The sequence below is a fragment of the Lactuca sativa genome, chromosome 3 (assembly GCF_002870075.4).
Source record: "Lactuca sativa cultivar Salinas chromosome 3, Lsat_Salinas_v11, whole genome shotgun sequence".
Classification (NCBI taxonomy): Eukaryota; Viridiplantae; Streptophyta; class Magnoliopsida; order Asterales; family Asteraceae; genus Lactuca; species Lactuca sativa.
Genome location: NC_056625.2, coordinates 32,119,731 through 32,147,254, shown reverse-complemented (window position 1 = coordinate 32,147,254; position 27,524 = coordinate 32,119,731). Strand labels below are relative to the sequence as shown.

General features: G+C 32.5%; 1 protein-coding gene and 2 long non-coding RNA genes across 4 annotated transcripts; 1 reads left to right on the top strand and 2 right to left on the bottom strand.

Moving 5' to 3' along the window:
* The first annotated feature begins 8,358 nt into the window (after positions 1 to 8,358).
* LOC111917285 (probable steroid-binding protein 3) lies at positions 8,359 to 9,016 on the top strand. Its single transcript, XM_023912976.3, is given in 2 exon segments — positions 8,359 to 8,733; positions 8,736 to 9,016. Coding segments are annotated over 2 exon segments (303 nt in total). The 5' UTR covers positions 8,359 to 8,499; the 3' UTR covers positions 8,805 to 9,016.
* Positions 9,017 to 12,312: 3,296 nt separating this feature from the next.
* Positions 12,313 to 17,964, bottom strand: LOC122196836 (uncharacterized). Its single transcript, XR_006189033.2, has 14 exons — positions 16,887 to 17,964; positions 16,655 to 16,803; positions 16,440 to 16,514; positions 16,261 to 16,364; positions 16,070 to 16,187; positions 15,933 to 15,990; positions 14,746 to 14,809; positions 14,433 to 14,656; positions 14,236 to 14,367; positions 13,964 to 14,054; positions 13,842 to 13,876; positions 13,700 to 13,756; positions 12,591 to 12,869; positions 12,313 to 12,520 (listed from the first exon to the last, which is right to left on the bottom strand). It is a non-coding gene; the product is annotated as an uncharacterized LOC122196836 (long non-coding RNA).
* A 465-nt stretch (positions 17,965 to 18,429) lies between these two features.
* Positions 18,430 to 22,076, bottom strand: LOC122196973 (uncharacterized). 2 transcript variants are annotated; one of them, XR_006189730.2, is made up of 8 exons: positions 21,914 to 22,076; positions 20,984 to 21,044; positions 20,728 to 20,802; positions 20,460 to 20,536; positions 20,267 to 20,387; positions 19,248 to 19,338; positions 19,128 to 19,168; positions 18,430 to 18,969 (listed from the first exon to the last, which is right to left on the bottom strand). It is a non-coding gene; the product is annotated as an uncharacterized LOC122196973 (long non-coding RNA). The 2 variants fall into 2 exon arrangements; XR_008231191.1 differs by lacking the exon at positions 20,728 to 20,802.
* Between the last annotated feature and the right edge of the window lie 5,448 nt (positions 22,077 to 27,524).

Sequence of the window (27,524 nt, the reverse complement as noted above, 5' to 3'; positions counted from 1 at the left end):
ACCCTTGGTTAAACTTGGTCATAACTAACAAGTCAACTGAGTCAACCTGGCTGATTCAACCTAGTCGAGTGAACTCAGGACGAGTATGTTGGGTGTACTCTAGAGGTACGCGAGGCATACTCAAGTTGAATGGAAAACAAGGGAGTGGACCGTGTACACATGGCGTACTCCAAAAATCTCATTTTTCCTTTAAGTGCTTCATACATTAAGTATTCACGTCCAAACTTCAGATTCAAGGCTAAATTACCCCCAATAGTCATAAAATTTCAAACTTTATGACTTTGCATGTCCATTAAGTGCCCAATATCTCAAAGTACAACATCTTAATGCATTAAGACCTTCTAAAGAATGCATGGAGCAAAACTAACCATCAAGACTACATTGTTATGACTTAAGACCCTTCCTAAGGTCTGAAAGGACGACTTAATGGGTCAAGAACATGCTATGCTTAATAATCACCATTTTGGGACAAAAAGTAACTTAAAGGAGGAAATGCCTATATCTACAAGATGGAGTGACTAAGATGAGAACTTTATACCTCCAAGAGATGCCAAATGCTGGAGTGGTTATAGATCTAAGGTGCTTCACTCCTCCAATATGGTCTCTACTTCCGTCCCTCTTCTTCAAGTCACCAAAATACCCACACACAAGCTCCAAAATGCTCTTAAGGTGGATTAGGGTTGCAAATATGTTTTCAGATATGGAGGCTGATGAAAAGAACCACAGTTGAGAGTTAATGAAGAATAAATAGGGTCCAAAGCTTAAATATTAGGGTTTAGGACACCCCGTACGCCCTACGTACGCAAAACGTACGCCCAACGTACGTGGATCCGCCCCAACATTCAAAAATTGGCAATATTAGCCCCTCCTAGCCACAAGTCTTACATTGTAAGGACCAAAATGTAATAAATCTCCATGAAAGGGTCGAAAATGAAAGTACCTCAAAACAAGATGTTATAGTCTGAACTACATGGAGAGACCAGTGACGATTCTTGACAGTAAGACTAAGGCCTTGCGAATGGACATGTGAACCCGAGGAGGATATGATGGAGCACTACCCCGAGGTATTTATAGAAGCGAACTTTGAGGATGAAGTATGATTTAAGTGGGGGGAGTTGTAACAGTTAGATACTTAAGTTTGAAGAGAAGAATAGGGTGTTATAGTTGCGCATTTATCAAGGGAACATCATCATCATCATATTTTGCTCGTTTTGGACCCTTGTAAGTGTTGGGTTTTGAGCATTCTAACACTCCTATGGTGTACATGTAACCCTATAAACCTTGGATCTATGTTTTCTCTATTATACATGCAAATAAGAACTGTCCAAGGCTTTAATCCTAACTAGCATATTATGAAGCTCTTATACTACAAAGTACTAGTTAGATGACATACCTTTTGATGTAGCTTGATGTCTTCAAGCTTTAAGAGCTTAGCCCCAACAGTGTGGAAGCCTCAAGTGGAATCACAAATCACCAAAACACCTTGGAAGACTTTGAGAATAAGAATACTTTGGTTCTCTCTAGTGAAACCGGCTAGCCCTCTTAGTGTACCCACACTAGTGCCAATTTCACCAACCAAGGACATCTTTATATAGTATGGAGACTAGGGTTAAACCCACGACCTTTCATTTCAGATGATCCATGGGTTAAGCACTCCATGGACTATCCATAAAAGCTTAGCCCAACCTAAATGAACTTGGCTCATTCCATATATATATATATATATATATATATATATATATATATATATATATATATATATATATATATATATATATATATATATATATATATATATAAGAGTCCATATTTAATTAGTTCATTTTGGTCACTTAATTAATTCTAAATTAAGTCTTGATCAATACCAATTAAATAATATAATTCCATATTAATATATTAGAACTTATAATATATTAATATAAATCATAATTATACTATTCTCAAGAGACTATCTATATAAATTGTGTCGGTGAAGTGCAACCCAAATGGACCATGCTGGGTCGGGTCAAGTATATACAAAATATAGTTATGGACTTAGACATTAATCCAACAGTAAGTGGCAAAGCTTCAACCTTTATTGTTTAAATGTTTCTAGATCTAGGTTTTGTCCTATTTTCTCCATGTTTGAGCAAACTTGAATGGATAGAAGCCATAAAGTTGGCAACTTTATGGGTTCTAAGGGTCCCTTGAGTGTTATAAACTTCAAATCTAGTACTTTGTTGAGTTTTAAATCCTTGCATGAGAACTTTAGTGATTTTTCTACATTTTGACCCAATATGAGATCTAGAAATGTATTGGACATACATGTCTATAAAATCATCAATTTTTATGTTAATTTTGGAGTTATATGACCTTCTGAAAAGTTAGAATGCATGAGTGTAAGGTTTAGAGATGGGTGCATTATGATGTTTGTTTTGCGTAAGTCATGACATGACCATTTGGTGGTCACGATGTGTCGAAGGAATTCGTCGATCATTTTGGCATGACGTCGTCACAACGTGAGGAATTAATCCTCACGATGTGCAATGGTCCAGATGGTTTAGGGTTGAATCCGAGCTGATTTGAATCGTGACTGAGTTAGGGACCGAGGGGAACTGGTTTTCACAACATGAACATAAGATGGTCACGAAGTTAGGGTCAACCAAGGGAAGGGTTAGCTGTTGACTTTGACCATTGACTTTTTGACCAAATTCAACAGCTAACCCTTCCCTTGGTTAACCCTCACGTCGTGACCAGCTTATGTTCACGTCGTGAAAACCGGTTCCCCTCGGTCCCTAACTCAGTCACGATTCAAATCAGCTCGGATTCAACCCTAAACCATCTGGACCATTGCACATCGTGAGGATTAATTCCTCACGTCGTGACAACGTCAGGCCAAAATGATCGACGAATTCCTTCGACACATCGGTCAACTGTGAGGTTTAAGGACTTAGAAGGGAAAAATGGTATTTTGCCTTAATGAGGATTTATCTTGGTATTTGGACTTGCTGAGTTGTGGTATTTACCCTAATTGCTAATTAGGGTTTGGTTTTGTTATGTTTAGTGGGAGAAACTTTAGCACCAGCAGCTTGTGTGTGAGATCTTTTCGTTTACTGATCGAGGTGAGTCTTCTTATTGTACTATAGGACATTAGGTGTCGTTATGTGATTGTTATCTTTGTGACTCTTGCTGATAGGCATGTATGTTATATATGTGGGGTGAAATAGATCCATTCAGTTGAAAACATTGATTAAGTTGAAATAGACTCGGGGGTGAAATAGACTCGTTCGGTTGAAAAATACCCATTGAGTTGAAATAGACTCGGAGGCGAAATAGACCTGTTATAGCTTCAAGCTGATATATATGTATGGTATGCGATACTTTGGTGGAAATCACTAAGCTGTGTGCTTACCATTTATTGTTTATAGTTTCAACTATTTCTGGTTCCAAGGGAAAGAGCACGACGTGATTGCATCACATCCACCAGTGTTCCGCATCACTTGACTTGTTTTGTACTCTAATGACTACATCACATGTTTTTTTTTACTATGATGGGATTTCAAATTGAATGAATGGTTGCTTTTTATTGATTTAAAGAAAATTTTCACTTAGCATTTTTGATACATTACACCAAATGACAGTCCTTAGAGCCTAGAATGGGCTGGAGTCATCTCACACGCACACCACCAAGAAGGGCCAAAAACATAAAAATGGTCCATGAGCTCTAACAAACTTGAAGCAAATGTTGAAGCTCTATACTTACAGTGGTCCATAAATGAAGTCATTTTGCAAGATCTATGCTTGATCTCTTCACCAAAACACTTTGCAGGCAACTTGATCTTCAAGCTCCACACCAAGGCATGAAAAATGAACCTTCAAATGGCCAAGAATACCTCAAGAACACTAAAAAAATGGATAGGGTGTCGAGACTGTAGGGTGGAGGCTGAAGAGAATGACCTGACCCTAAAGTTAAGGTCCTTAAATATGGGAGAAACCCTAAAAAATTCATGGGCTTGGCTGCAACAGATACCACACAATGGCCAACACCTTGCCACGTTGTGGTAAACAAGCCAAACACGTTCTTCACTAAATTGTTATGTCATGTCGTGTTCATCCACCCATCACCATGACATGTGGTTTTCTCCATAAAACATAACTTTTTCTCATTTAAGTCACCAATTGATCAATTCTGGAAAACGAATGTTACATCCAACAACCCTAGGGTTTTCAAACACAAGTCAGCATGGTTTCACCCCCACCTTACACCATCGTTATACCTATGACTGTCCCCACTATCATCGACCAAAAACCACTAATCACCAATATATAAACATATGAAACAAAATTGGAGGATCAAGACCCTCATCCCATATTTGTAAGAAAACATCTTCGTCTTTAGTATAGATAAAAAGAGACAGTGTAAGAAACAATCTTCATCTTTAATAGAAACTAAGAATGTACCTAAAAGGATGATATATATATATATATATATATATATATATATATATATATATATATATATATATATATATATATATATATATATATATATATATATATGTTCAAATGTTCTCACATCTATTGTGTGCTACAATGCACCAATAAGAATTTAGTAAACATTAAATGTATATTAAATGATATTCATACTTATAATTCTTTTTTATGGAAACTAAATAAATTCGTCATTAATGTCAATAATAATATTCTTTCAGAATGAATTCATATATAGAATAATCAGAGTGTATTCTAGCAGAACGAGAGTAAATTCTGGTAGAATACACTCTCATTCTTCATATTTCATACAACTTTATTGTATTTTAAGTGAGTGAGTCCTAAAAGAATGTTATTGCTGACATACAAACCTAGATACGAATGTATTCTGAAAGAATGTTATTGCTGACATTAATGACGAATTTAATTAGTTTCCATAATGAGAAAATTATAATTATGGATATCATTTAATATACATACAATTATAGAAATCATTTAATATTCATTATTATTTAATTAAATAATAATTAAATTTTACTAAATTCCTATTGGTGCATTATACCATACAATAAATATAAAAAACAATTTAACCTAGCCATATATATATATATATATATATATATATATATATATATATATATATATATATATATAGAGAGAGAGAGAGAGAGAGAGAGAGAGAGAGAGAGAGAAAGAGAGAGAGAGAGAGAGAGAGAGTCAGGTTCAAATGTTTCTACTATCTATTGTGTGCATGTATGATTGATTATGGACTAATCATTTTAGTTATTTTAAGAAAGTAATTAATGCATATTAAATGCTAAAAATTTAATTAATATTCTTTATATCTTCAACATATAATATGCATTAATTACTTTATTAAAATAACTAAAATGATTGGTCTACTATTAATCATACATGCACACAAACAATAGATAGTTAAAACACAATAGGTATAGGCCTTTTTCTATTTTAATATTAATAAATATTTAATGTATAATAAAAAAATATGTAAGTTAAATATTAAATATAAAACAATTTTTTATTTTTATTTTTATTTATTTATTTTTACATACTAGATCCATAACAAAACTACCATATCCATAATTTTGACAAGGTTTGGATTTTACCACTATAATAACAAACTATAACGCCCATTTTTATAATTTTGTCAAAAAGTTAAACATATATTTTCAAAAGTATATATATATATATATATATATATATATATATATATATATATATATATATATATATATATATATTAATTACATCTTCAGCATTTAATATGCATTAATTACTTTCTTAAAATAACTAAAATGATTGGTCCAGAATCAGTCATACATGCACACAATAGATAGTGAAAACATTGAACCTAACTATTAAATGTTTTCACTATCTATTGTGTGCCTGTATGATTGATTCCGAACCAATAACTAAAATGTCTTCAACATGTAATATGCATTAATTACTTTCTTAAAATAACTAAAATGATTGGTTCAGAATCAGTCATACATGCACACAATAGATAGTGAAAACAAAATAACCTAACCCTATATATATATATATATATATATATATATATATATATATATATATATATATATATATATATATATATATATATATATATATATATATATAGAGAGAGAGAGAGAGAGAGAGAGAGAGAGAGGGTAGGTTCAAATGTTTATCATATCTATTGTGTGCTAGAATGCACCAATAAGAATTGAGTAAAACATTAAATGTATATTAAATGGTATCCATATTTATAAATTCTTTTTATGGACTTAATTTAATTCGTCATTAATATCAATAATAATATTTATTCAGAATGAATTCATATATAAAATAATAAGAGTGTATTCTAGGAGAACGATAGTATATTCAACTAGGATACACCCTAATTCTTCATATTTAATACAACTTTATTGTATTTTAAGTGAGTGGGTCCTGAAATAATGTTATTGCTGACATAAAAAACTAGATACGAATTCATTCTGAATGTTATTGCTGGCATTAATGACGAATTTAATTAATTTTCATAAAAAGAAAATTATAATTATGGATATCATTTAATATACATACAATTATAGAAACCATTTAATATGTATCATTATTTAATTAAATAATAATATAATTTTACAAAATTTCTATCGGTGCATTTTAGCACACAATAAATGTAAAAACATTTTAACCTAGCCTCTTATATATATATATATATATATATATATATATATATATATATATATATATATATATATATATATATATATATATATATATATATATATATATATATATATATATATATATATATATATATATATCTTTACTATCTTATAAAAGAAATCTCACTATTTCTAAAAATAGATTGAATATAATAATATTATTTTTTTAAGACGTTCAAATCATTAAGCTAGTAGTACAAGTAGTTATCAATAAAATAATATTAAATTTTAACATGTGTTTTGAATCCTAATATTTCTCAACAAATTCTATCTCCTTCCCTGAATTTCGGATAATTCAAAATTTGAAACCATCAGAAAATACATGTTGATTCAAATATCTCTCCCGCAGTTGGCTCTTTCTTAACATATTTTTATTTTAATCCTTACTTGTAATTAATTTCATCATTTTTAACTTTTTTTATTTTTATCTTATAAAAATATTGGGTGAAGGCTTTATTATATCAGGTTTGTTCCTAAAAAGGTTTTTACTATGTTTCTTTAATGTGTTGGTTTTGCAGATTCAAAGAACTCAACCAAGAGGGCCAGTTAGAGCATTGTATTATCATTAGTTTGTATATTTTGGCATCTTACTTTTGCAATAAAGAACGGTTAAACACAAGATTTGACATGATTAAGGTAGTTTGTATATTTTTCATCTTGTTTAGTCTAAAAATGAAACCTTTTTCATCATTGGTCCTTATAATATCAAGTTTTATCACATGGACTTCCTGATTACGGTGATTATTGTCCTTATTATAAAGTTCTATATAGATTTTGTTCAATATTTTAAGGTTTCGAGAACCTAAATCAATATGAATCTTTGAATTACATACCATCGTTGAAAATGTTTTAATTTGTGACCAAACTTGGTTTAAAATCACAATAAACAAGTTGACACCTGAGTATTTTGGCCTTCTCAAAGGCCTATTTATCGACTTTTGAATCACAACACCTGATATTCTAAAGGTTTATTTTTATAAACTATTATTTATATATTTTAGCATTTTACTTAGTAGGATATTAAATTAATAAAGGAATTAAGGAAAACGGAAAAAAAAAAAAAAAAAAAGAGGACGATAAACAGTACAAGTGGTTTGGGTATGTATAAATGGAAGTAATAACCATTTAGGGGGTGTTTGGCAAAAAAGTTTATTACTTATTAGTTTATCAGCTTATAAGTTAATAAGTAAGTGTAGGGTAACTTATGAAAAAATGACGTATTAGAGGTTTCCCACCGGAATAAGTTATTTTAATCCAAACACTTTTTTAACTTATAGTGATGCGGAATCTAATAAGTTGTTTTAAAAAAGCTTAGCCAAACACCCCCTTAATATGGTATGGTAATGCTCTTGAAAAATAGATATCATTTAATATTCATTTCTCGAAGTGAACGCAAAATGGTTTTAACTCTAAAGAGATCAAATTATTCGCCGTTCGCCGCTTTGCGCGGGTAGACGGCTAGTATATATATATATATATATATATATATATATATATATATATATATATATATATATATATATATATATATATATATATATATATATATATATATATATATATATATATATATATATATATATATATATATATATATATATATATAAAACAAGAATAAATTACTTTGTTTTTCGATTCTTGATAAAAGGATAATACCCTAAACAATACCGATTGGAAAAAGGAATATATCCCAACAACCACTGAGAAAACTTGATCTAAAAATCAACTTCTCTTCGGTCCGAAAACAACACTCGCCTAAAATTGAAAATTCACAAAGAAGGTCAGAAATTCATCTTCATCTATGGAGCTAACACTAGATCAGTTGAAGCAGTACGATGGCACAGATCCATCAAACCCCATATACATCGGCGTGAAGGGTCGTATCTTTGATGTAAGCACCGCAAAGTCCTTCTATGGTCCTGGCGGCTCCTACGCAATGTTTGCCGGTAAAGATGCGAGCAGGGCCCTAGCCAAGATGAGCAAGAACGATGAGGATGTTATTGGATCTCTCCATGGGCTCACCGAAAAGGAGTTGGGGGAATTCTTGATGATTGGGAAAAGAAATTCGAAGCTAAGTACCCAATTGTTGGTTCTCTCGCTGCTTAATTAGATGATCGATTTTCTATACAGTTGACTGTTTTGCTTATCAAATTTCAACACTGTTGGTTTTAGTTGTGTATCATGATTTCAAAATCCGAATTTCATATACAGTCGCTGTGTGGAAATGAACCCTAAGTTATATGTGTAAGTGTGCCACTTGTAATGGGGTTGAATCGTTTGGCTTGAATAAGAGTTCTGTCTCAAATTATGTGTCTTCATTTTTCTGTTCCCTATATATCGACTCTGATTGATAACATGGTGATTAATGTGAATATTCGTTGTTTCTATGCATAGATAGTAGGATAGTAAGAATTAACAAGGATTTTGCTTTGATGGATTTTAGGAGCTGAAAAATGCTTTTCCAATCGTGCCTTGTTGCTCTCTTAGCTATCATGACTCATGATTGTAAAGATCATAATTTGATTTCTTATGTTTGGCATCTGACTCATGTGTTTGGTGTTAAGATTAAAATCAATTATTGGTCAGATTTTGATTTGAGCTTGGTTAACAAGTTTCCTTCTATCTTGCCTATTTTGGTCTTATAATTTGGGTCTGTTGGGTAAAAGTAAACTGCTTTTTGGAGGTTGGTTTTTTCCCCATTGTGAAGAACAATTACTTCAACTGTTAGATCATCTCCAAAAAGTTTTACGGGTTATTACATACAATGATTTTACATTTGGGAAAAAAATACCTCAATGATTGTGTTTTCATATTTACCTGCTTATTACCCCCTTTTTGTTTTTTTCTTTGAGCTTTATTGGTTGTATCTATCTGCTTACACCCCTCTCCTAGGGGATTTTATTCGCACCCGAAATTTGCTATGATGCCCCTATTTGACATGAGAGACGTTGACTGGTTATATTTATTTTACCGATTTGTGTTATATTTTCAATTCCCCCCTTTTAGTTTATGATAACTACTATCTATAACATTTATTATTTTGTCATTTTTATTTTAATGTAAATTGTATTGATTGTTAATTTTGTATTTAATTACCGAAAATATAGAAATTAAAAATGTTACAGCAATAAATAAAAGAAAAAGTTATAATATTAACAAGATATTTTATATCATCAAAACAATTTTTTTATTTGGTGGGTGCGTTTTTTTGTAAATCAACATAATAATAACAATAATTATTACGTCGTGTATTTAGTGGAATTATCTATTCTATTATATTAAATATATTCATCATTTCTTGAAATTTAAGAGATAAAAAATATAAAATTACATACAATCATTTAATGTTAATCTCCTCCAAACGACTAATAATTAATCCTTACCAAAGATAACAAAAACCCATCATGGAAAACAGTCCAAATTGCTTGTAATATTATTAATTTTACATTATTTTAACATTAAAACAATCTTATATATTTCATGTTTTTATTTTTTTTAACATCTTGAATATAAGCATGTTATATTAAAAAATATAAGCATGTTATATTAAAAAAAATAGTACAACACTATAATTATTATACGAGATGAGATAAACAATCTTCTTTTTTCTTTGTTTCTATGAAACCTATTTTTTAGGAGGGAATTACTGCTAATTGATTTTGTTATTGCATCCTCCTTAACAAAAGTTAATAGTTAACTTTTTGAAAACCTCCAAAAAATATGTTGAGATTAGCTTTTTATTAAAAATTATAGAATATATATATATATATATATATATATATATATATATATATATATATATATATATATATATATATATATATATATATATATATATATATATATATATATAAGCTTTTATTTAAGAATAATGATGTAAACTTTTGTAAAAAAATATTTCTTTAATGTTATTCTTATTTTGAGGTTGTAGATTTTATAACACAAAACAGTCCGCTAAAAGGCCGTAAGAAACTACCTCAAACCTAAATGAAACTAATTGTCACATTAAAACTATCTTCCAAAACAAACTATTTGTATCCGTCGCTTGGCGCCGGTAAACGGCTAGTATATTTTATATAACATTTTACATAATTTAACATCCAATAGATTCTGATTTGTTGTTACATCAACTTAGCAAATCTTAAGGTATTAGATACACTTTTTGTACATAAAATTTAACATAATGGCCACCGTAAAAACTAACGATAACAACAAATGCATGATACGAGATGTATTATTACGTGCAATACCAAACTAAAAGTATGTCAACAAACCTTTTTTTAATAAACATTACAACTCTTGTTAGCAATGAGAAAAAAAACACTATCTAGCATAATCAATCAATATTGAGTTGGCCCAAAATCCGATCCAAAGCAATAACTTATTTAAAAATGAAAATGATGAAAATCAAAGAAACATCTATCTCTCTCTCTCTCTCTATATATATATATATATATATATATATATATATATATATATATATATATATATATATATATATATAAGTATTCAGTAAAGTAGGGTTTGGTTATTTACCTTCGCATCGTATATGGTCATTTAGCTTTTTCTCCAGATTTTCCTTATCAAATAACTACAAATAAGAAATTAAATACATAAATTAAGCTTTACTTGCAATCTTCATGGAGAATTGATAGAAACAATAACCAACAAATAAACAAGGAATCTAACGGGAGATTTAAAAATGGAAAAGAAGCTTCAGTTTCACTAAAATGGAGATGCAGATACAATGAAACAAATCAGAGAAGATAACCTTCCTGCCCAAACTATATTGTTAGCCGATTCTTTCTAACCAAAAATACAAAAGATATTCCCCACTACTACATGACTCTTACTTATACTTAGCTAAGGTGTTTCTAGAATGGGGTGTAAAACAGTAAAAAAGAAATATTCCAAATAAGTCCCTCCATTTTTGCCCCTATATTCATATACGACTCATTCTCTATCAGGAATCAATCTATGTGTTGATAAGTGTTGATAAAAAAACCAACTACAATATGTTAGACTTAACACATTCATACCAAATGACTAATCCAAGATTTTGACCAGAGTTATTTTGCTAATAAAATCCAAATCAATGAAAGAGAAATGAGAAAAAACATTAATTGCAATTTTTTTCTTCACTAATAATGGTATCTTTCAAGAATTACTTTAAATAATTATTAATTTCTTACATCTTACCTATCAATAATCTTTAAGCGGCCTCCAGGTGCCCACAACCCTATATCAATTGAATCCATCCTTCATCAATTACTTCTCTCCTGACAAAATCTTATAAATGTTTAAATGCAAGAAATATCAATGTACTTTCATTGATTTGTGCATTGTAGTATCCTACTTTCATTTAAAGACGAGACATAGCAATTTAAATCTGTCGAAATATAATGTCCTAAAAAGCAAAAATAAATAAATAAATGATAGTAAATGCAATAAATCGATAGATTATTCAAAGTAAAATGTCACAACAAGAAAATGCTATAATTGGGTATAATTTGCAAAGCAAAATGCCCTAATAAAAGAAAGATGAAAGTACAATGCTATAAACATCTATAAAAATAAAATGTCCAAATAATAAAATAGCTAAAAAGTAGTAAGCTATATAATTGGGTATATTTTTTAAAGTATAATGTCTTCATATGAAAAAGTTGAAAGTAGAATACTGTAACAGAAAGAAATGAAACTACGATGCTGAAATAAAACACAAATGAATGAAAGTAAGTTGTTATATATTGCATTTAGCCCTAAAAGTTACTTAAACTTTAAGAAAATCCATGACATCAGGAGACAAGGGAAGGTTGATGCACCTGAAACCATAAACAAAAGTAAGTTGTCTTTTATTTTGTTAAATACTACTAATTAAACTCCCTCACATACCATAGCATATCATAGGAGATGCCTGAAAGATAATATTGGACGGATCATATATTCTTTAAAGTATGGAAAGAAAGCTACAAGGCGCCCTCCCTCCCTTGTGCTGAAGGAAGTTTTGTAAATTTTTACATTTAAAAAATGTTTTTTGCCTCCTCATTAAATAATGCTTTTTGCCTCTTCATTGCATTCATAGCACTGGAATAATCAACCACACACACGTAACTGAGCATCAATGATTGAACTTCATTCCGCCATGTCATCCAACAATTTCAAGTTGTTGACCTACACAAATATGAAAATATAGTATGTAAGCCAAAAAGAAAGAGCAGTTTTGTCATGAACTTATTTTTCTTTGGAAAGGTACAAAACCAACAAGGATAAATTAGTATACAAGTAACATGCCTTGGGCATGGACCACTAACCCAAAACCAATAGCTGACTGAGACTTGTGGCATAAGTCATCCATTTGTATCTTTAAAAAAATGCAGATAAATAAACTATAAAGTATTTGTTATGTACCTAATTCGCCTTAAAAAATAATAAACTACTCAACATACTCTCCTACATCTACTTGTAATCTCGGAAGGTTTCAGATGCATACCTAAAGAAAAAGCAAATTAGTGATGTGTTTTTTTTTTCAAATATATGCAATTTCAATGAAAAAAGTATTATGCAGATGCGTACACAAAATTATGATGTAAATTGTAAGGTACCAATTTCTTGTCTTCAATTTCTCTAGAAGAACGACACTGTACCCTTGTTCTACCACTAACTACCAAAACAACAAAATCAGTAACTATGGTGATGAAATGTAGAGGGTTTACATTAAGAATGTATATTATACATGAATATGAAATATAGAGTTGATAAAAAAAACACCCAAACCATGGAACAAGAAAAATGTACATTGATTTATGCAAAATTAATCCCATGTATGTGAAACGTATGTATCAACTACTCATGTCTTATTTGACAATCTTCTCCTATTAAACTAATTTTATCCAGAGGTGATGTGGTGTTGCACCTTTTTATTTTTCAAAGAGATCAGACTATTAATTAAACAATGAAAAAAAGAGTAGTTAGTTACATTTGTTAAATAATGAAAAAATTACCCCGTGTCTATCAGAGTATGTATTCATCAACTTCTTCAGCTGGATGTTGTGCATAATCTTAAAAAGCATCAGGAAGTTGGTTATGTTGAATAAATCATTGAACCTTGGAAAACTATACATGTCTACACAATATTAATTTTACCTTGGAAAATCATACATGTGTTGGGTCCCGGGTTGCTGCAGATAGATAGATATACACTATTATTATGCCTTAAGTTGCTTACCAGCAAATGTAAAAAGAAAAACAATCTATCATAGTCATACCATACATAAAACATTGACCCAACACAACTGCACTTGGCATATGATGTGTTCACAAAAATTGAAGTTTTTCTTGAAATAACCTTGTCGTCCACTAAAAAAATAATAATAAGAAAAAAAAATCTGTTAGTGTTTCTTCAAGTTAACGTTTGTTGTTTTTGGATGAAAAACTATAAATACATTGCTATTATGAGTAAATATTAAAGAAAACTATCTATTAAGTACTAAAAGTAAAACAAAATTATCTACTAAAATATTAACAAAGTTTGCAATACCTGCTCGCATTTCTTATATAGATCATCAGAAAGAATGAGATGAAATCCATACTTTCTTAATATAATTGGTTTTCCTAAAAGGTAACAGCAATCAGATCCTTGTTCAAGCATCACAGCTGAACGAAGAGGTTCCTGCAAAAAATATGAAGTTTTGCTCATATTTATATTTTTATTCACAAAAGAGAATTGAATATTACCTTAAACACCAGCACCCTCTTTATATTCACCACTTGTTTCTAATATTTCAATCCACCAAAGACCACCACCATGTGGCATTTCCCTTCCCTGATGTCTCAATTTACTAAAACTTGACTAAATAACAAATATAAATTGTAAGGAATTACCAAGCGTACGAAATATGTGTTGAAGGCATTTTCCATGCAATATTTATGATCTTTCAAATAAATAAGCAATCATTTTCCTGAGAATAATAATAAGCACAAGTTTTAGATACAGAGGGGTATTTCTGGAAATACACAAACAGGGTCGTAGACTCATAACTATAGCTACCTGTACACCTGTATATTGTTTCTAGGCTTTGTCAGCTTGTAATCAATGGATTGAAGGTAGTTATCTGATAAAGCAAGGTATTTGAGATTCAATGGAACTAAAAATGTACCTTTAAACATTAACAAAAAAACTAAATAAGAACATAAAAAGTATGAAGTTATTTCTAGTGTTAAGGGTAAAAACATACATGTTAACACTTTGATTCTCGGGGGCATCTTCTTTTCCTTTTCTAAACCACAACATATGTATTTGATTTCTAAAACCTTTTCTTGTTGCAGAGTATAAAATGGAATTTTGTCAAAGGAATCGGAATTAAGAATAGCAATTAATCTCAGAGTAATGTAAAGTAACTTGTGGTTTGCAAAATACTTTTAAAATGAATGGAATTGGTCAACAAATTGGAATATGTCATGTGTATAGTTGAAAGTAAATGGAAAGGATTTCGATTCATTTTATGTGTTGTTTTGTGTTTGGTTTGCAAATTATTCAAAAGAATTGAAGTGAAATTATGTTAAATGACCAAAACACCCTTTAGTGACTTTTTTTTATAAAATAATAGATATTTACTAGAAAAGATTTCACTCATAAGACAACTAGTAAACACTAATTATATAAACATCTAACATACATACTCTAATTTCATAAACACTAAAAGAAAAAGTAACATACCATTAAAAATGAAGACAGATAACTAATTAATACTAATATAACAATTGATTATAAATATCTACATTTATAGAGTTGTATATTAGGATAAATTAGGGGTGACAATACATAAGAAGATGCAAGATTTGAAAAACAATATTTGGTTTGTAATGACAAACTTAGTCTTTTTAATGAAGAAATATATAAAGGAATTCCAATTCTTCCCTAGGAATGATAAATCCGTTGAACACAGATTTTGGGGGAGTTTAATGGAATCCAATTCCATCCATTTTGTCAACCACATGTGTAACTTAAGGATTATTCCATTCCAATTCCCTCAAATTTCTATGGATGCCCTAAATTGCTAGTAGGATTAAAACAGAAAAGGTAGGAAAGAAAAACAACATGCTGATTTAGAACAAGTCATGTTAGGAATAATATCCTTCAACTAATGCAATTGAGAAAGGTTAAAAAGATTATATTTACGGATAGTTATTCTATTATACAACCTTAAATAACTTTTTTTTCAGAAAGAACCTCACCTGCATCCTCTCTGCTGAGCAAAAAGCCAAGATGCTGACCAGGAGAAGCATTAGACATCTGTTAAAAAAATCCATGTCATTCAAATTTCACTTTATGAAAAGATGGAAACAGATTGTATCACATGAAATGCACTGACATTCAATTCCCATGGATTTGGTTCATGATCAGAAGCAGGGGTAACTGATTCATGTTAAAAAGATCCACAAACTTATTGATAGGATCAATGTCATTTGAAAAAAAAACAACCAAAAGGCCTGCACATTCATTGTAATTAAAGCCATGTAATTTAAATGGGAGAGCGAGCAACAATGCATTTTAAAAACTTACATGTAATACATGATCAAAGGCTTCATGGTCTGTAAAGGATACATTGTGTACAAATTCTTTATTGAAAAATTGGAACAATGTTGATACAAAATCAGGTTGAGAAGCTGCAGGGACAAGTAACTAAAAATAATTTTGAAATGATAACATTTAAACTCTTAGAATTATGTGTAAAAACTTACAAATGGGTATAGTTTCTAATTCTATATTATAGGTGATGGATGGCTCTAAGTACAAATTTGAATCCTCATTGTTTCCTGCATCAGCAATAACCAGTTTTAAATCAAACAACCAATACTACAAGGCTAAATTGGCTAGTAAACAAGTTACTTAATAGGAAAGCAGTGTAATATGTGATGAATGTTGTGAACATGTAAACAGATAAATTTATTTATACCTCAACATTTGGTACTTGTCCAACATCTGATCCATACAACATTTGGAATTTGAAGCCTATAAACACTATGGAGAGGCATTTCATTGTTACCCTATTTATATTGACCACTTGTTTTTAATGTTTCAATCTACCAAAGACCACACCATTTCCTGAAGTAATAAATAAGCAAAAAATTTAGAAAATGAGGGGTACTTCTGGAAATACACAAACAGGGTCATAGACTCATAACTACCTGCATATCACTTCCATGCTTTGTCAGCATGTAATCAGAGAATAGAAGGTGGTAATTTGATAAACCAAGTTCATAATTTCATGACTTGAAGACATAAATGCCCTTATTTGAGATTCAATGATAACAACACCCTTATTAGTTATTTGATGATATCCATTGGAACTAATAGTGTACCTTGTTATTTCCCACAATTCCCCTTAAAAATTTAACATAAGTTTTGAGGCTGCTTGTTATCATAACCAATTTGGTGATATGATTTCCATCATCATTGGTAGAGAAACTTGATGCATCGTCTTTACCTCTTTTGTTGCCATTATTCAAAAAAAATTAATATTTTTAATCTGAAAATAAACACAGAAAACATTACATGACTAAATTTAAATCAATGAAGCTTCAATTTACAGAGACAGTATCTCAGGAACGCTTTCGATCAATCATTTCTCAAAGTTGCACATGAGCTGTTTCAAATCAGAAAATCAAACAAGGCTGGCAAAATACAAAATATTATAAAATATTATGTACAGCATCTGATATGAGTATAAAAAAATTGATTCTTATGCCTTAATGAGAGATAGCCTTGATTAGTGCATACCTTTCCAGGGAGGGGGGGGGGTGTTGATTGTGGGACTTGATTCGATTCTTCTTGCCACAACATTACACAGCTTTTAGTGGAAACTTGAAAGATTAAGGCAGAAATAAAATGTTTTGTAATCCAAATAATACTCAATTGTGGAACTTGATTTCGTTCTAATAATAGACTTAATGGTATTATATAAATACTTATGATGTCTTAATATGAAAAATAAAATCAAAATTAAGTATGATGTTATAATTGGTAACCATGGTTAAACAAGTTTAGATTCTAAAGCAGAATGTATCAAAACTACAATGTCTTAAAAGGGTGGATTTTGAAAATATAATGTTACGATTTGGAGTATAATGCTGCATGCAATTGGTTAGATTTTGATAGTAAACTATCTAAATAATAAAAACTTTGAAGTTATAATGCTATAATTGGTATCCAAAACCAAACATGTTTAGTTTTTCAAAGCACAGTGACTTAATAGGAAAGATAACAAAAATTACAATGTCCTCATAGGTTAGATTATGAAGGTATAATATTTAATATAATGTTTTATAGCTTAGCATCTAAATAACATTCAACTAGAACATACAAACTTATGAGACAACATATATATATATATATATATATATATATATATATATATATATATATATATATATATATATATATATATATATGTGTGTGTGTGTGTGTGGAAAGGATTACTTAATAATGGTATCTTTCAAGAATTACTTAAGTAACTATTAATATCTTAGGGACATCCACAAACTTTACTTCTGAAACATAAATACTTATTATATGCATCAATATTTGTTTAAATGCAAGAAATACCAATGTATTCTCATGGATGTGGGTATTGTAGCATCCTATTTTCATTTATTTCTAATATATATATATATATATATATATATATATATATATATGTATATATATATATATAGCATTGCACTTGTAAAAATCCACTGAATTATACCAATGCCATCAAAACACAAAGCAAAGCAATTTCCATTGCTATGATTGGATTGAAAGTATGATGTCCTAACAAGAAATATTACAAGTACAACGCTATAAATGCATAGAACTTTATAATGCAACACCTTTATAATAATAATAATAATAAGTTGAAATTACAATGGTGAAACAACAGAAATAAATGGAAGGACGATACTTAAATGTCACAATATTAAGAAAATGATATGATTGGGTATAATTTTTTAGAGCAGAATGCCCTGATAAAAAGAAAGATGAAAGTACAATGCTATAAACATCTATAAAAGTATAATGTCCTAATAATAAAATAGCTAAAAGTAGTATATTTTTCAAAGTACAGTGTCTTCATATGAAAAAGTTGAAAGTAGAATGTTGTAATAGAAAGAAATGAAACTAGCATGCTGAAATAAAACACAAATGAATGAAAGCAAGTTGTTATATATTGCATTTAGCCCTAAAAATAACTTACAATCCATGACATCTGGAGACAAGGGGAAGGTGATGCACCTGAAATCATAAATGAAAGTAAGTTGTCTTTTATTTTGTTAAACACTAATCTCCCCCATATATAATATCGGACTGATTATATATTCTTTAAAGTATGGAATGAAAACTACAAGGCAACCTCCCTCCCTTATGCTGAAGGAAGTTTTATAAATTTTTACCTTTAAAAAATGCTTTTTGCCTCTTCACCGCGTTCATAACACTACAATAACAACCACACATGTAACTGAGCATCAATATGCCTTGCTGGTTGAAAGATATATAAAATAATCAATTTATACCCCATCCATCATATACTCTTTTATATAGTTGTGGAACACAGTAGGCTGAACTCAATTCTGCCATGTCATCCAACAATTTCAAGTTGTTGACCTACACAAATATGAAAATATAGCAAGTAAGCCAAAAAGAAAGAGCAGTTTTATCATGAACTTCATTTTATTTGGAAAGGTACAAAACCAACAAGGATAAATTAGTAAACAAGTGACATACATGCCTTGGCATAAGTCATCCATTTGTATCTTTAAAAAAATGCAGATAAATAAATTATAAAGTATTTTTTGTACCAAATCCGCCTTAAAAAATAATAAACTACTCAACATACTCTCCTCCATCTACTTGTAATCTCGAAAGGTTTCAGATGCATACCAAAAGAAAAAGCAAATTAGTGATGTGTTTTTTTTTCAAATATATACAATTTCAGTGAACAAGGGTACAGTGTCGTTCAGTGAACAACAAAATCAGTATCTATGGTGATGAAATGTAGAGGCCAGAGGGTTTACATTAAGAGTGAATATGAACATGAAATCTATAGTTGATAAAAAAAATCTATCATACAATACACAAAGAATTGACCAACACAATTGCACTTGGCATATGATGTGTTCACAAAAATTGAAGTTTTTCTTGAAATACCCTTGTCGTCCACTAATAAAAAAATAATAATAATAATAAAAAACGTGTTAGTGTTTCTTCAAGTTAAGGTTTGTTGTTTTTGGATGAAAAGGTATAAATACTTCGCTATTATGAGTAAATATTAAAGAAAATTATCTATTAAATACTTATAGTAAAACAAAATTATCTATTAAAATATTAACAAAAATTGCAATAACAAGATCATCAGAAAGAATGAGATGAAATCCATACTTTCTAAATATAATTGGTTTGGCTAAAAGGTAACAACAATAAGATGCTTGTTCAAGCATCACAGCTAAATGAAGAGGTTCCTTCAAAAAATTTAAGTTTTGTCACAAAATTCTCATATTTATATTTTTATTCACACAAGAGAATTGATTATTACCTCGTCTGAGATACAAAAGTAAGCACCAACACCCTCTTTATGTTGACCACTTGTTTCTAATATTTCAATCCACCAAAGATCACCACCATGTGGCATTTCCCTTCCCTGATGTCTCAATTTGCTAAAAGAAAGTACACTTTTTAGATAAATAAAAAACTTGACTAAATAACAAATATAAATTGTAAGGAATTACCAAGCGTACGAAATAAGTGTTGAAGGCATTTTCCATGCAATATTTAGGATCTTTTAAATAAATAAGCAATCATTTTCCTGAGAATAACAAATAACCACAAGTTTCATTTTCCATGCAATATTTAGGATCTGCAAAGTACAAATTCTTTATTGAAAAATTGGAACCATGTTTGATACAAAATAAGGTTGAGAAGCTGCAGGGACAAGTAACTAAAAATAATTTTAACATGATAACATTTAAATTCTTAGAATTATGTGTAAAAACTTACAGATGGGTATAGTTTCTAATTCTATATATAGGTGATGGATGGCTCTAAGTACAAGTCTGAATCCTCATTTGTTTCCTGGATCAGTAATAACCTTTTTTAACTGCTCTTTTGTCAGCTACTTGAATGAGAAAAAACTACTAGAAGGTTTTAAATCAAACAGCTAACAATACATGGCTAGTAAACGAGTACTTAATAGGAAAACATAGTAACATGTGATGAATGTTGTGAGCATGTAAACATATACATTTATTTATACCTCAACATTTGGTTGTCCAACATCCAATGCATACAGCATTAGCAATTTGAACTTCTGTAGCCTGTAAACAATATGGAAAGGCTTTTTGATTATTACCCTATTAGACATTTTGCATGTATATTAATATTAAGTAATCAGCAAAGTACAATTTAGTTTCTTACCTTGACTTCTCCAGTTATCATATCAAATAACCATAAATTAGTAACTGAAATACATAAATTAAGACTCATATGGAAGCTTTACAATCTTCAAAAAGTCATGTAACATGGGGAATCCAACTACATTTTGATAAATGTGGCAAATTATGTGACCCTAATAATAACCAGTGACAACAATGTTGTTTTGTTGTTAGCCAATATTAAAATAAGATTAGAATCGAGTAAAAATGTTAATAAACACTCCAAACATGATTTAACCTCATAAAACAAACCAACAAACTATAATATGGTAAACCTAATACACTCAAACCATGACTAATCCAAGAGTTTGATCAGAGTTATTTTATTACTAAATTGCAAATCAACAGAAGAGAAACAAGAAACAAAATAATCATCATGTGATTAAATCTTCCACAAAAAGAGATTTGAGTAAAACATCGTGATCTGATAAAATTGGTTATTCATAAGAACACATTCTGAAACAAGCGTACCATACACGCTAAATCAGATTTTACAGTGAAAAAAAATCAATAAAAAGATAGAGAAGAAAGCCTTTATGAAACGGTCAACAAAACTACAGGAAAACTATGTAGTTTCCTTCTGTTTTTAAGTTGCAGTACAACTTGTGTAGTTAGAAAACTAGAGTATTCTTTGATTTTTCTCGTATCCATACATACATAGGAGATCACAACATCTGAAATACAGAAAACCCTAGAGAACTAAAATAAGAGGGAAAAAGAATGAAAACTTATAGATAACTCCTTAGGATTACCGAAGTGGTTGTGGGTGTCCAACCAAGGGTGGGGGTGCTTGTGTCTCCGGTGAGCTGAGTTACAGAGGTCGCGATGAGTCATCTCCGACGGTGTTTGGAGAAAGAAGCGGGATAAGTGAAGAAGGAAGAGTAGAGAAGGTAATATTTTATGTGCCAATACACTGACCCAAACCTTTTGGTTTCCCAATTCCAACGGTCATTTATAAAACCTTTTCCAAAATTAAAACCTTTCTAACCTACACGTGTCCGAGTTTTGTAAAATGCGGTTTGTTTCCCCCCAACTTTCATATGTATTCCAAACAATTGACATAAATGGTCCCTTGAATATTACAATTACAATATTATTTATGCGATGGAGTTCAAAAGTTTTTAACTTGCATCGTTTGGCTTAAAATCTCAATTTTTGGTTGATTTGGTCATAAACAATTTGAAATGAGTCTTTTATATTTTTCATTTGTTTTTTTCTATTTTTTCTATTAATTTCAATATTAAAATACTTAGAAAAAATAAAAAATAAAATCCTACCTACCTACCCCTCTCCACCAACCCCCCCCCCCTTCTTTTCCCTTCTTCTTACATACGGACACATGTTTAGTGATTCACTTGCAAAATCCAAATATATACAAACAAAACAAAAATATAGGTCATCTTCATCATCAAGTTCTTCCTAATTCAAAACACACACATACCGACCAACACACATGTTTGGATTCTAAAATTTCTTTCTTCAATACTTCTGATTCACTCTCCAATGTGCCACTTAGTTCCCGCTTCTTCGCTTTGGATATTGATTTTCTAGGATATGTTGTTTCTCTTTCCCCAAATGAAATGTGACTCATTACAACTACTACTTGTTGATCAATAGAACAAAATTGTAAGGTTTGTATAATTTCAAAAATGGTAGAAATCAAAGATGGAACTATCAAGGTTGTATGATGTAGAGTTCAAGATATTAACTTTTGCTTATCCGTCTAGGCCAAATGTGACTATTTTGAGGGATTTTTCTTTGAAGGTGAAAGGTGGAGACATGGTGACGGTCATCAGAGGGAGTGGTTCTGGGAAATCGAAGATCATATGGTTGAAACAGTGGTTCTATGATCCATCTGTGGGAAGTTTTGATGGGATGTGTAACACACACAAAAATCACAAGAAATTTAAATTTTTTAAAACCGATCCAAAATCACAAAATTGTCTCCCAAATTCACAAGTCATAAATAAGAGGATGTGTACGGTCATGCCTTCGTCTTTCCGTGGTCATCCGAAGTACCAGAAACATAACCTAAAACTGTAACCCAACGGCTACTGAGATACCCCCAAAGTACCAACACATAAAAATAACATATATATAATAATAGCATAACGGGTCCAATCAACCATCGGTTTGAAATACCCCAATATATTATGAGTCCAGTCAACCATCAGGTTGGAATACACTAGGCCCACCGTAACATCCCAAAATTCAAGACTAAAAATTTTCTTTTAATAAGACATTACTTAAAGCAAAATCATCAATCCAGTTATAATCAGAGTATTAATTTCCAAAATACATGTTCATTATCAGAGTAAAACATTCCCAGACTGTCTAATCTATGGTGTGTACCATACGATCACCCCCGAGCTCTTCCCTCCGCTACCGGAAGTACCTGAAACCAAAATTGAAAACCGTAAGCACGAAGCTTAGTGAGTTCCCCACCCAACCACATACCATGCATAACCACATACTGCACATACTGGGCCACGCCCGCTGTCCTGGGCCTCGCCCCCTACCTTGGGCCTCGCCCGCTACAACGGCCCCGCCGCTCCAGGCCCCGCCTGGATTCGAGCCCCGCTCAGATACAGATCTGTTCCACTTAGGCCTCGCCTGTCACAGGGCCTCGCCCACTAACATATAAGAGCACATAAACATATCACATCACATCACATAAGCTAAACACATACTAACGGATCTTGTCCTAAGGCCTCGCCTATCTTTGGGCCCCGCCCTTGTCCTACTACTGGTGAGTCATGGAACCCCGTCCATACTCCTGCTGATGGTGAGGTACGGGCCCAGCCCACACTCACTCCTTCCCTAACTTGGGCCTCACCCCTGATCTGCTGCTACTGAGATGTGGAACACCATCCACACTCTGTTATAGGTGAGATACGGGACCTCGCCCACACTCACCTCCCTACCAGGCACATAATATCAGACAGACAACAAGTATAAACTATCACATATACCATTCCTTGGGCACCCGCCCTCTATCATTGGACCTCGTCCCGAATATCATACTAGCATACTGTGCCAAGGGGTAACCCTCGGGTCTTCTACTCATAACTACATGGGCCGGCATTGTGGTCGTAGACCCATTCATACAAAGGGAAACTCACCTGCACTGGCTGAACTGGCTGATGAACCCACTAGCTGCTGCCCGACAACTCTCTGAACTCCTGCTCTACTCGCTCCCCTAGCTACCAATATCAAAGCAACACTGAGTCTAACTGACCCCCGAAAGACAACCAAGTCAACTCTGGTCAAAGTCAAGGTCCTGGTCAAAGTCAACCCTCCAGGTCAACCCTACTCGTCGAGTCACCCTATTGACTCACCGAGTTCATATGTTCAGAGTCCTTCTCTTTGCGACTCGACTCGCCGAGTCAGTCCATGACTCGCCGAGTCTACCGATTTCCGAGTCCTGACCTGTCCGACTCACCGAGTCTCCACTCGACTCACTGATTCGAGTCTCAAATCATAGGGTTTGGGGTTTCGTGACCTGACTCGCCGAGTCCAAGAAAACACTCGCCGAGTCCAAGGCAATCTTCAACCAACTCGCCGAGTTGTTCTTCCAACTTGTCGAGTTCCTGCCCAACTTCATCTGACTCGATGAGTTGTTCATCCCACTCGTCGAGTTCCTCCTCATCTTCATGCTACTCGCCGAGTCCACTCGAAGGACTCGCCGAGTCCATTCAGATCTACATACATGCAGAGGACTTTTGAGTCATGCATGGGCTCCAAACTGTAGATCTATCCTCCCCAAGCCTATTCCTCACGTAAAGTTGCAAACTTTATGTGTAGAGAAGGAGATCTAGGCTAAATACACCATAAACTAGGTTTTAAGGCAAAGAGGCTCCATAATCAACTCAAGGGCTGATACTTTATGCTTTCCAAGACCAAAATATGCTTAGATTCGAAGTAGCAACTTCAGATCTAGCTTCTAACTCAAATGGACAACTTAATCATGGCTAAAAAGCCCCAAAACTCACAACCAAAATAGATCTAAAGGGAGGGAAACGACTTAATACCTTCAATGTTCAGAAATATCTTCCCAATCCCAGATCTATAGCCCCTTTCTTGCACCCTCAAGGTCCTTCTTCCTTTTCCAAGCTTTAATGCACTCTTCAAGGCAACAATTGGCTCAATCAATGGATATGGCGGCTAGGGTTTGGCATTCTGGGTTAAAGAGGCAGCAAAGGAACCCTAGGGAAGAGAATTAGGCGCTTAAATAGGCTCCAAGCCCCGAATTTAGGGTTTTCCTCATACAGACCAGACACGCTGAGTCTCCTTGGCCGACTCGCCAAGTCGGTTACTTACTCCTCAACCCGGATCCCGCTTAGACTCGCCGAGTTCCTCCTTGGATTCGCTGAGTCGTCCCCTAAACTTAGGGTTTCCTTTCCTTTCTTGGCCTTTCTGACTTTGGGTGTTACACCCACTCAACCATCGGGTTGGAATGCTAATCTATAACGGGTCCTTTCATCCTCGGGATGGAATACCCTCGGGCCCAATCAACCATCAGGTTGATGTGCCTCCGGCCTCTTGACTTACGCACAAAGCATTAAAGCCTCAACCACCAACCAAATATGTGCATATATAACAAATAAACATATAAACAGTCAACAGACAATCAGACAGATCATATAAATAACTAAGCATGACATTAGCCTATATATCAGGATATCGATCTAACAGATCACTACAACATGATAACATACTATCACATAACATGATATCTAATATAATGGGTCGGCCTTGGTGCCTTCAACCCGAAAGTACAGTGAGGAAAACTCACCTCGGAAACTGAACACCAGTTGATGAGGTCCCAACTCCGAATCTCAACTCAACCCGACACCTAATTATCAGAATGACCCAAAATATCCTTAAGTCAAACTTGGTCAAAGTCAACCCACCTCACGTCGTGGCCAAGCATGGGTCACATCATGATAGCGAACCCAATCCGATTTCCCACTCGACTTAACCTAACTAATCAAATCATTCCAAGAAATTATCTTGAATAGGCATCACGACGTGAGCACCCATTCTCACGTCGTAAGCTTCAAGGGTTCTAACAGAAAACGGGGATGCTCTGAATCTCACGTCGTGAGCATTGTCTGAGGCTAAGGGTCACCATTTTAAGTCCTTTTTCCGTTAAGTCTTTGAGTCTACTTCATCCAGAAACTAAAGGGGACCCCTAAGGTCCATAAAAATGTTTCCTTTATGGTCATGTATGCACCAAACATGATCATCCATATCTAGGTAAAAAAAAAAAAAAGAATGAGCTTCATTCTTTCATGCATTCCTCAAATCCATACCAACGTCCAAATCTGAACAATATAATGTCCTAGGGACTCTTAGAATCCATAAAGTTGCCAACTTTATGGATTTACTCCCCTCAAGCATGCAATAACATCAATAAGATGGACATAACTCAAGATCTATTCATTATAAGCAATAAAGTTGGAGTCTTTGATACTTACAAGGGTCCAAAAACATGAAATGATGATAATGATGTTGATTCTTGCCCATACCACCACTAGAGCCCTTCCTTCTTCTTATTTTCTTCTTCCACAAACTAGAAATGCACCCAAATGACAAAGGATCTTAAGGATGTGTAAGATTAGGGTTTATGGAGGTTTAGAGAGTGAGAGAGGTTGAAGGTGAGAAACCCTAGCCATATCATTCCTTTAAATACCGAAAACTTAGGGTTTTAGGTCGCCAGCCGCCCTCACTTCGTGAGCCTTAAAATGATGCACGGTTCTGAATCACTTTTCATAACGTGAGAAGGCATTCCTCACATCTTGAGCAGGACAAATATTGGAACTTAACTTTAAAATATTAAAGATAATGTGCACCTGATCCGGGTGTTACAATTCTCCCCCACTTGAATCAGACTTCATCCTCGAAGTCAACTGCTGCGAACAACTCCGGATAATGCTCCCGCATCTCGGCCTTCGGCTCCCAGGTCCAGGAGCCTCTCTGATGTTGCCACTGCACCTCTACCAAAGGTATCTCCTTGTTACGCATGAACTTCGTCTTCCTTTCCAGGATATCCACCTGTCTCTCAACATAGTTCAGGTGCTCATAGACTTGAATATCATCCAACGGTACCACTACATCGATGTCCAACACACACTTACACAACTGAGAGACATGGAAAGTGTTGTGGATCTGACTGATCTTGCTTGACAACTCCAACCTATACGTGTAACACTGAAATTTTCAAAACAAATTTCTCATTTAAATTCGCTTATTTCTTTAAAACATTTCATTTTTATTTAAAATACAAATCATGACTCTTTTGTTCAATCAATTAATAAACCAGGATCCTCCAAAACAAACGCTTCCTCTGGTGTGTACAAT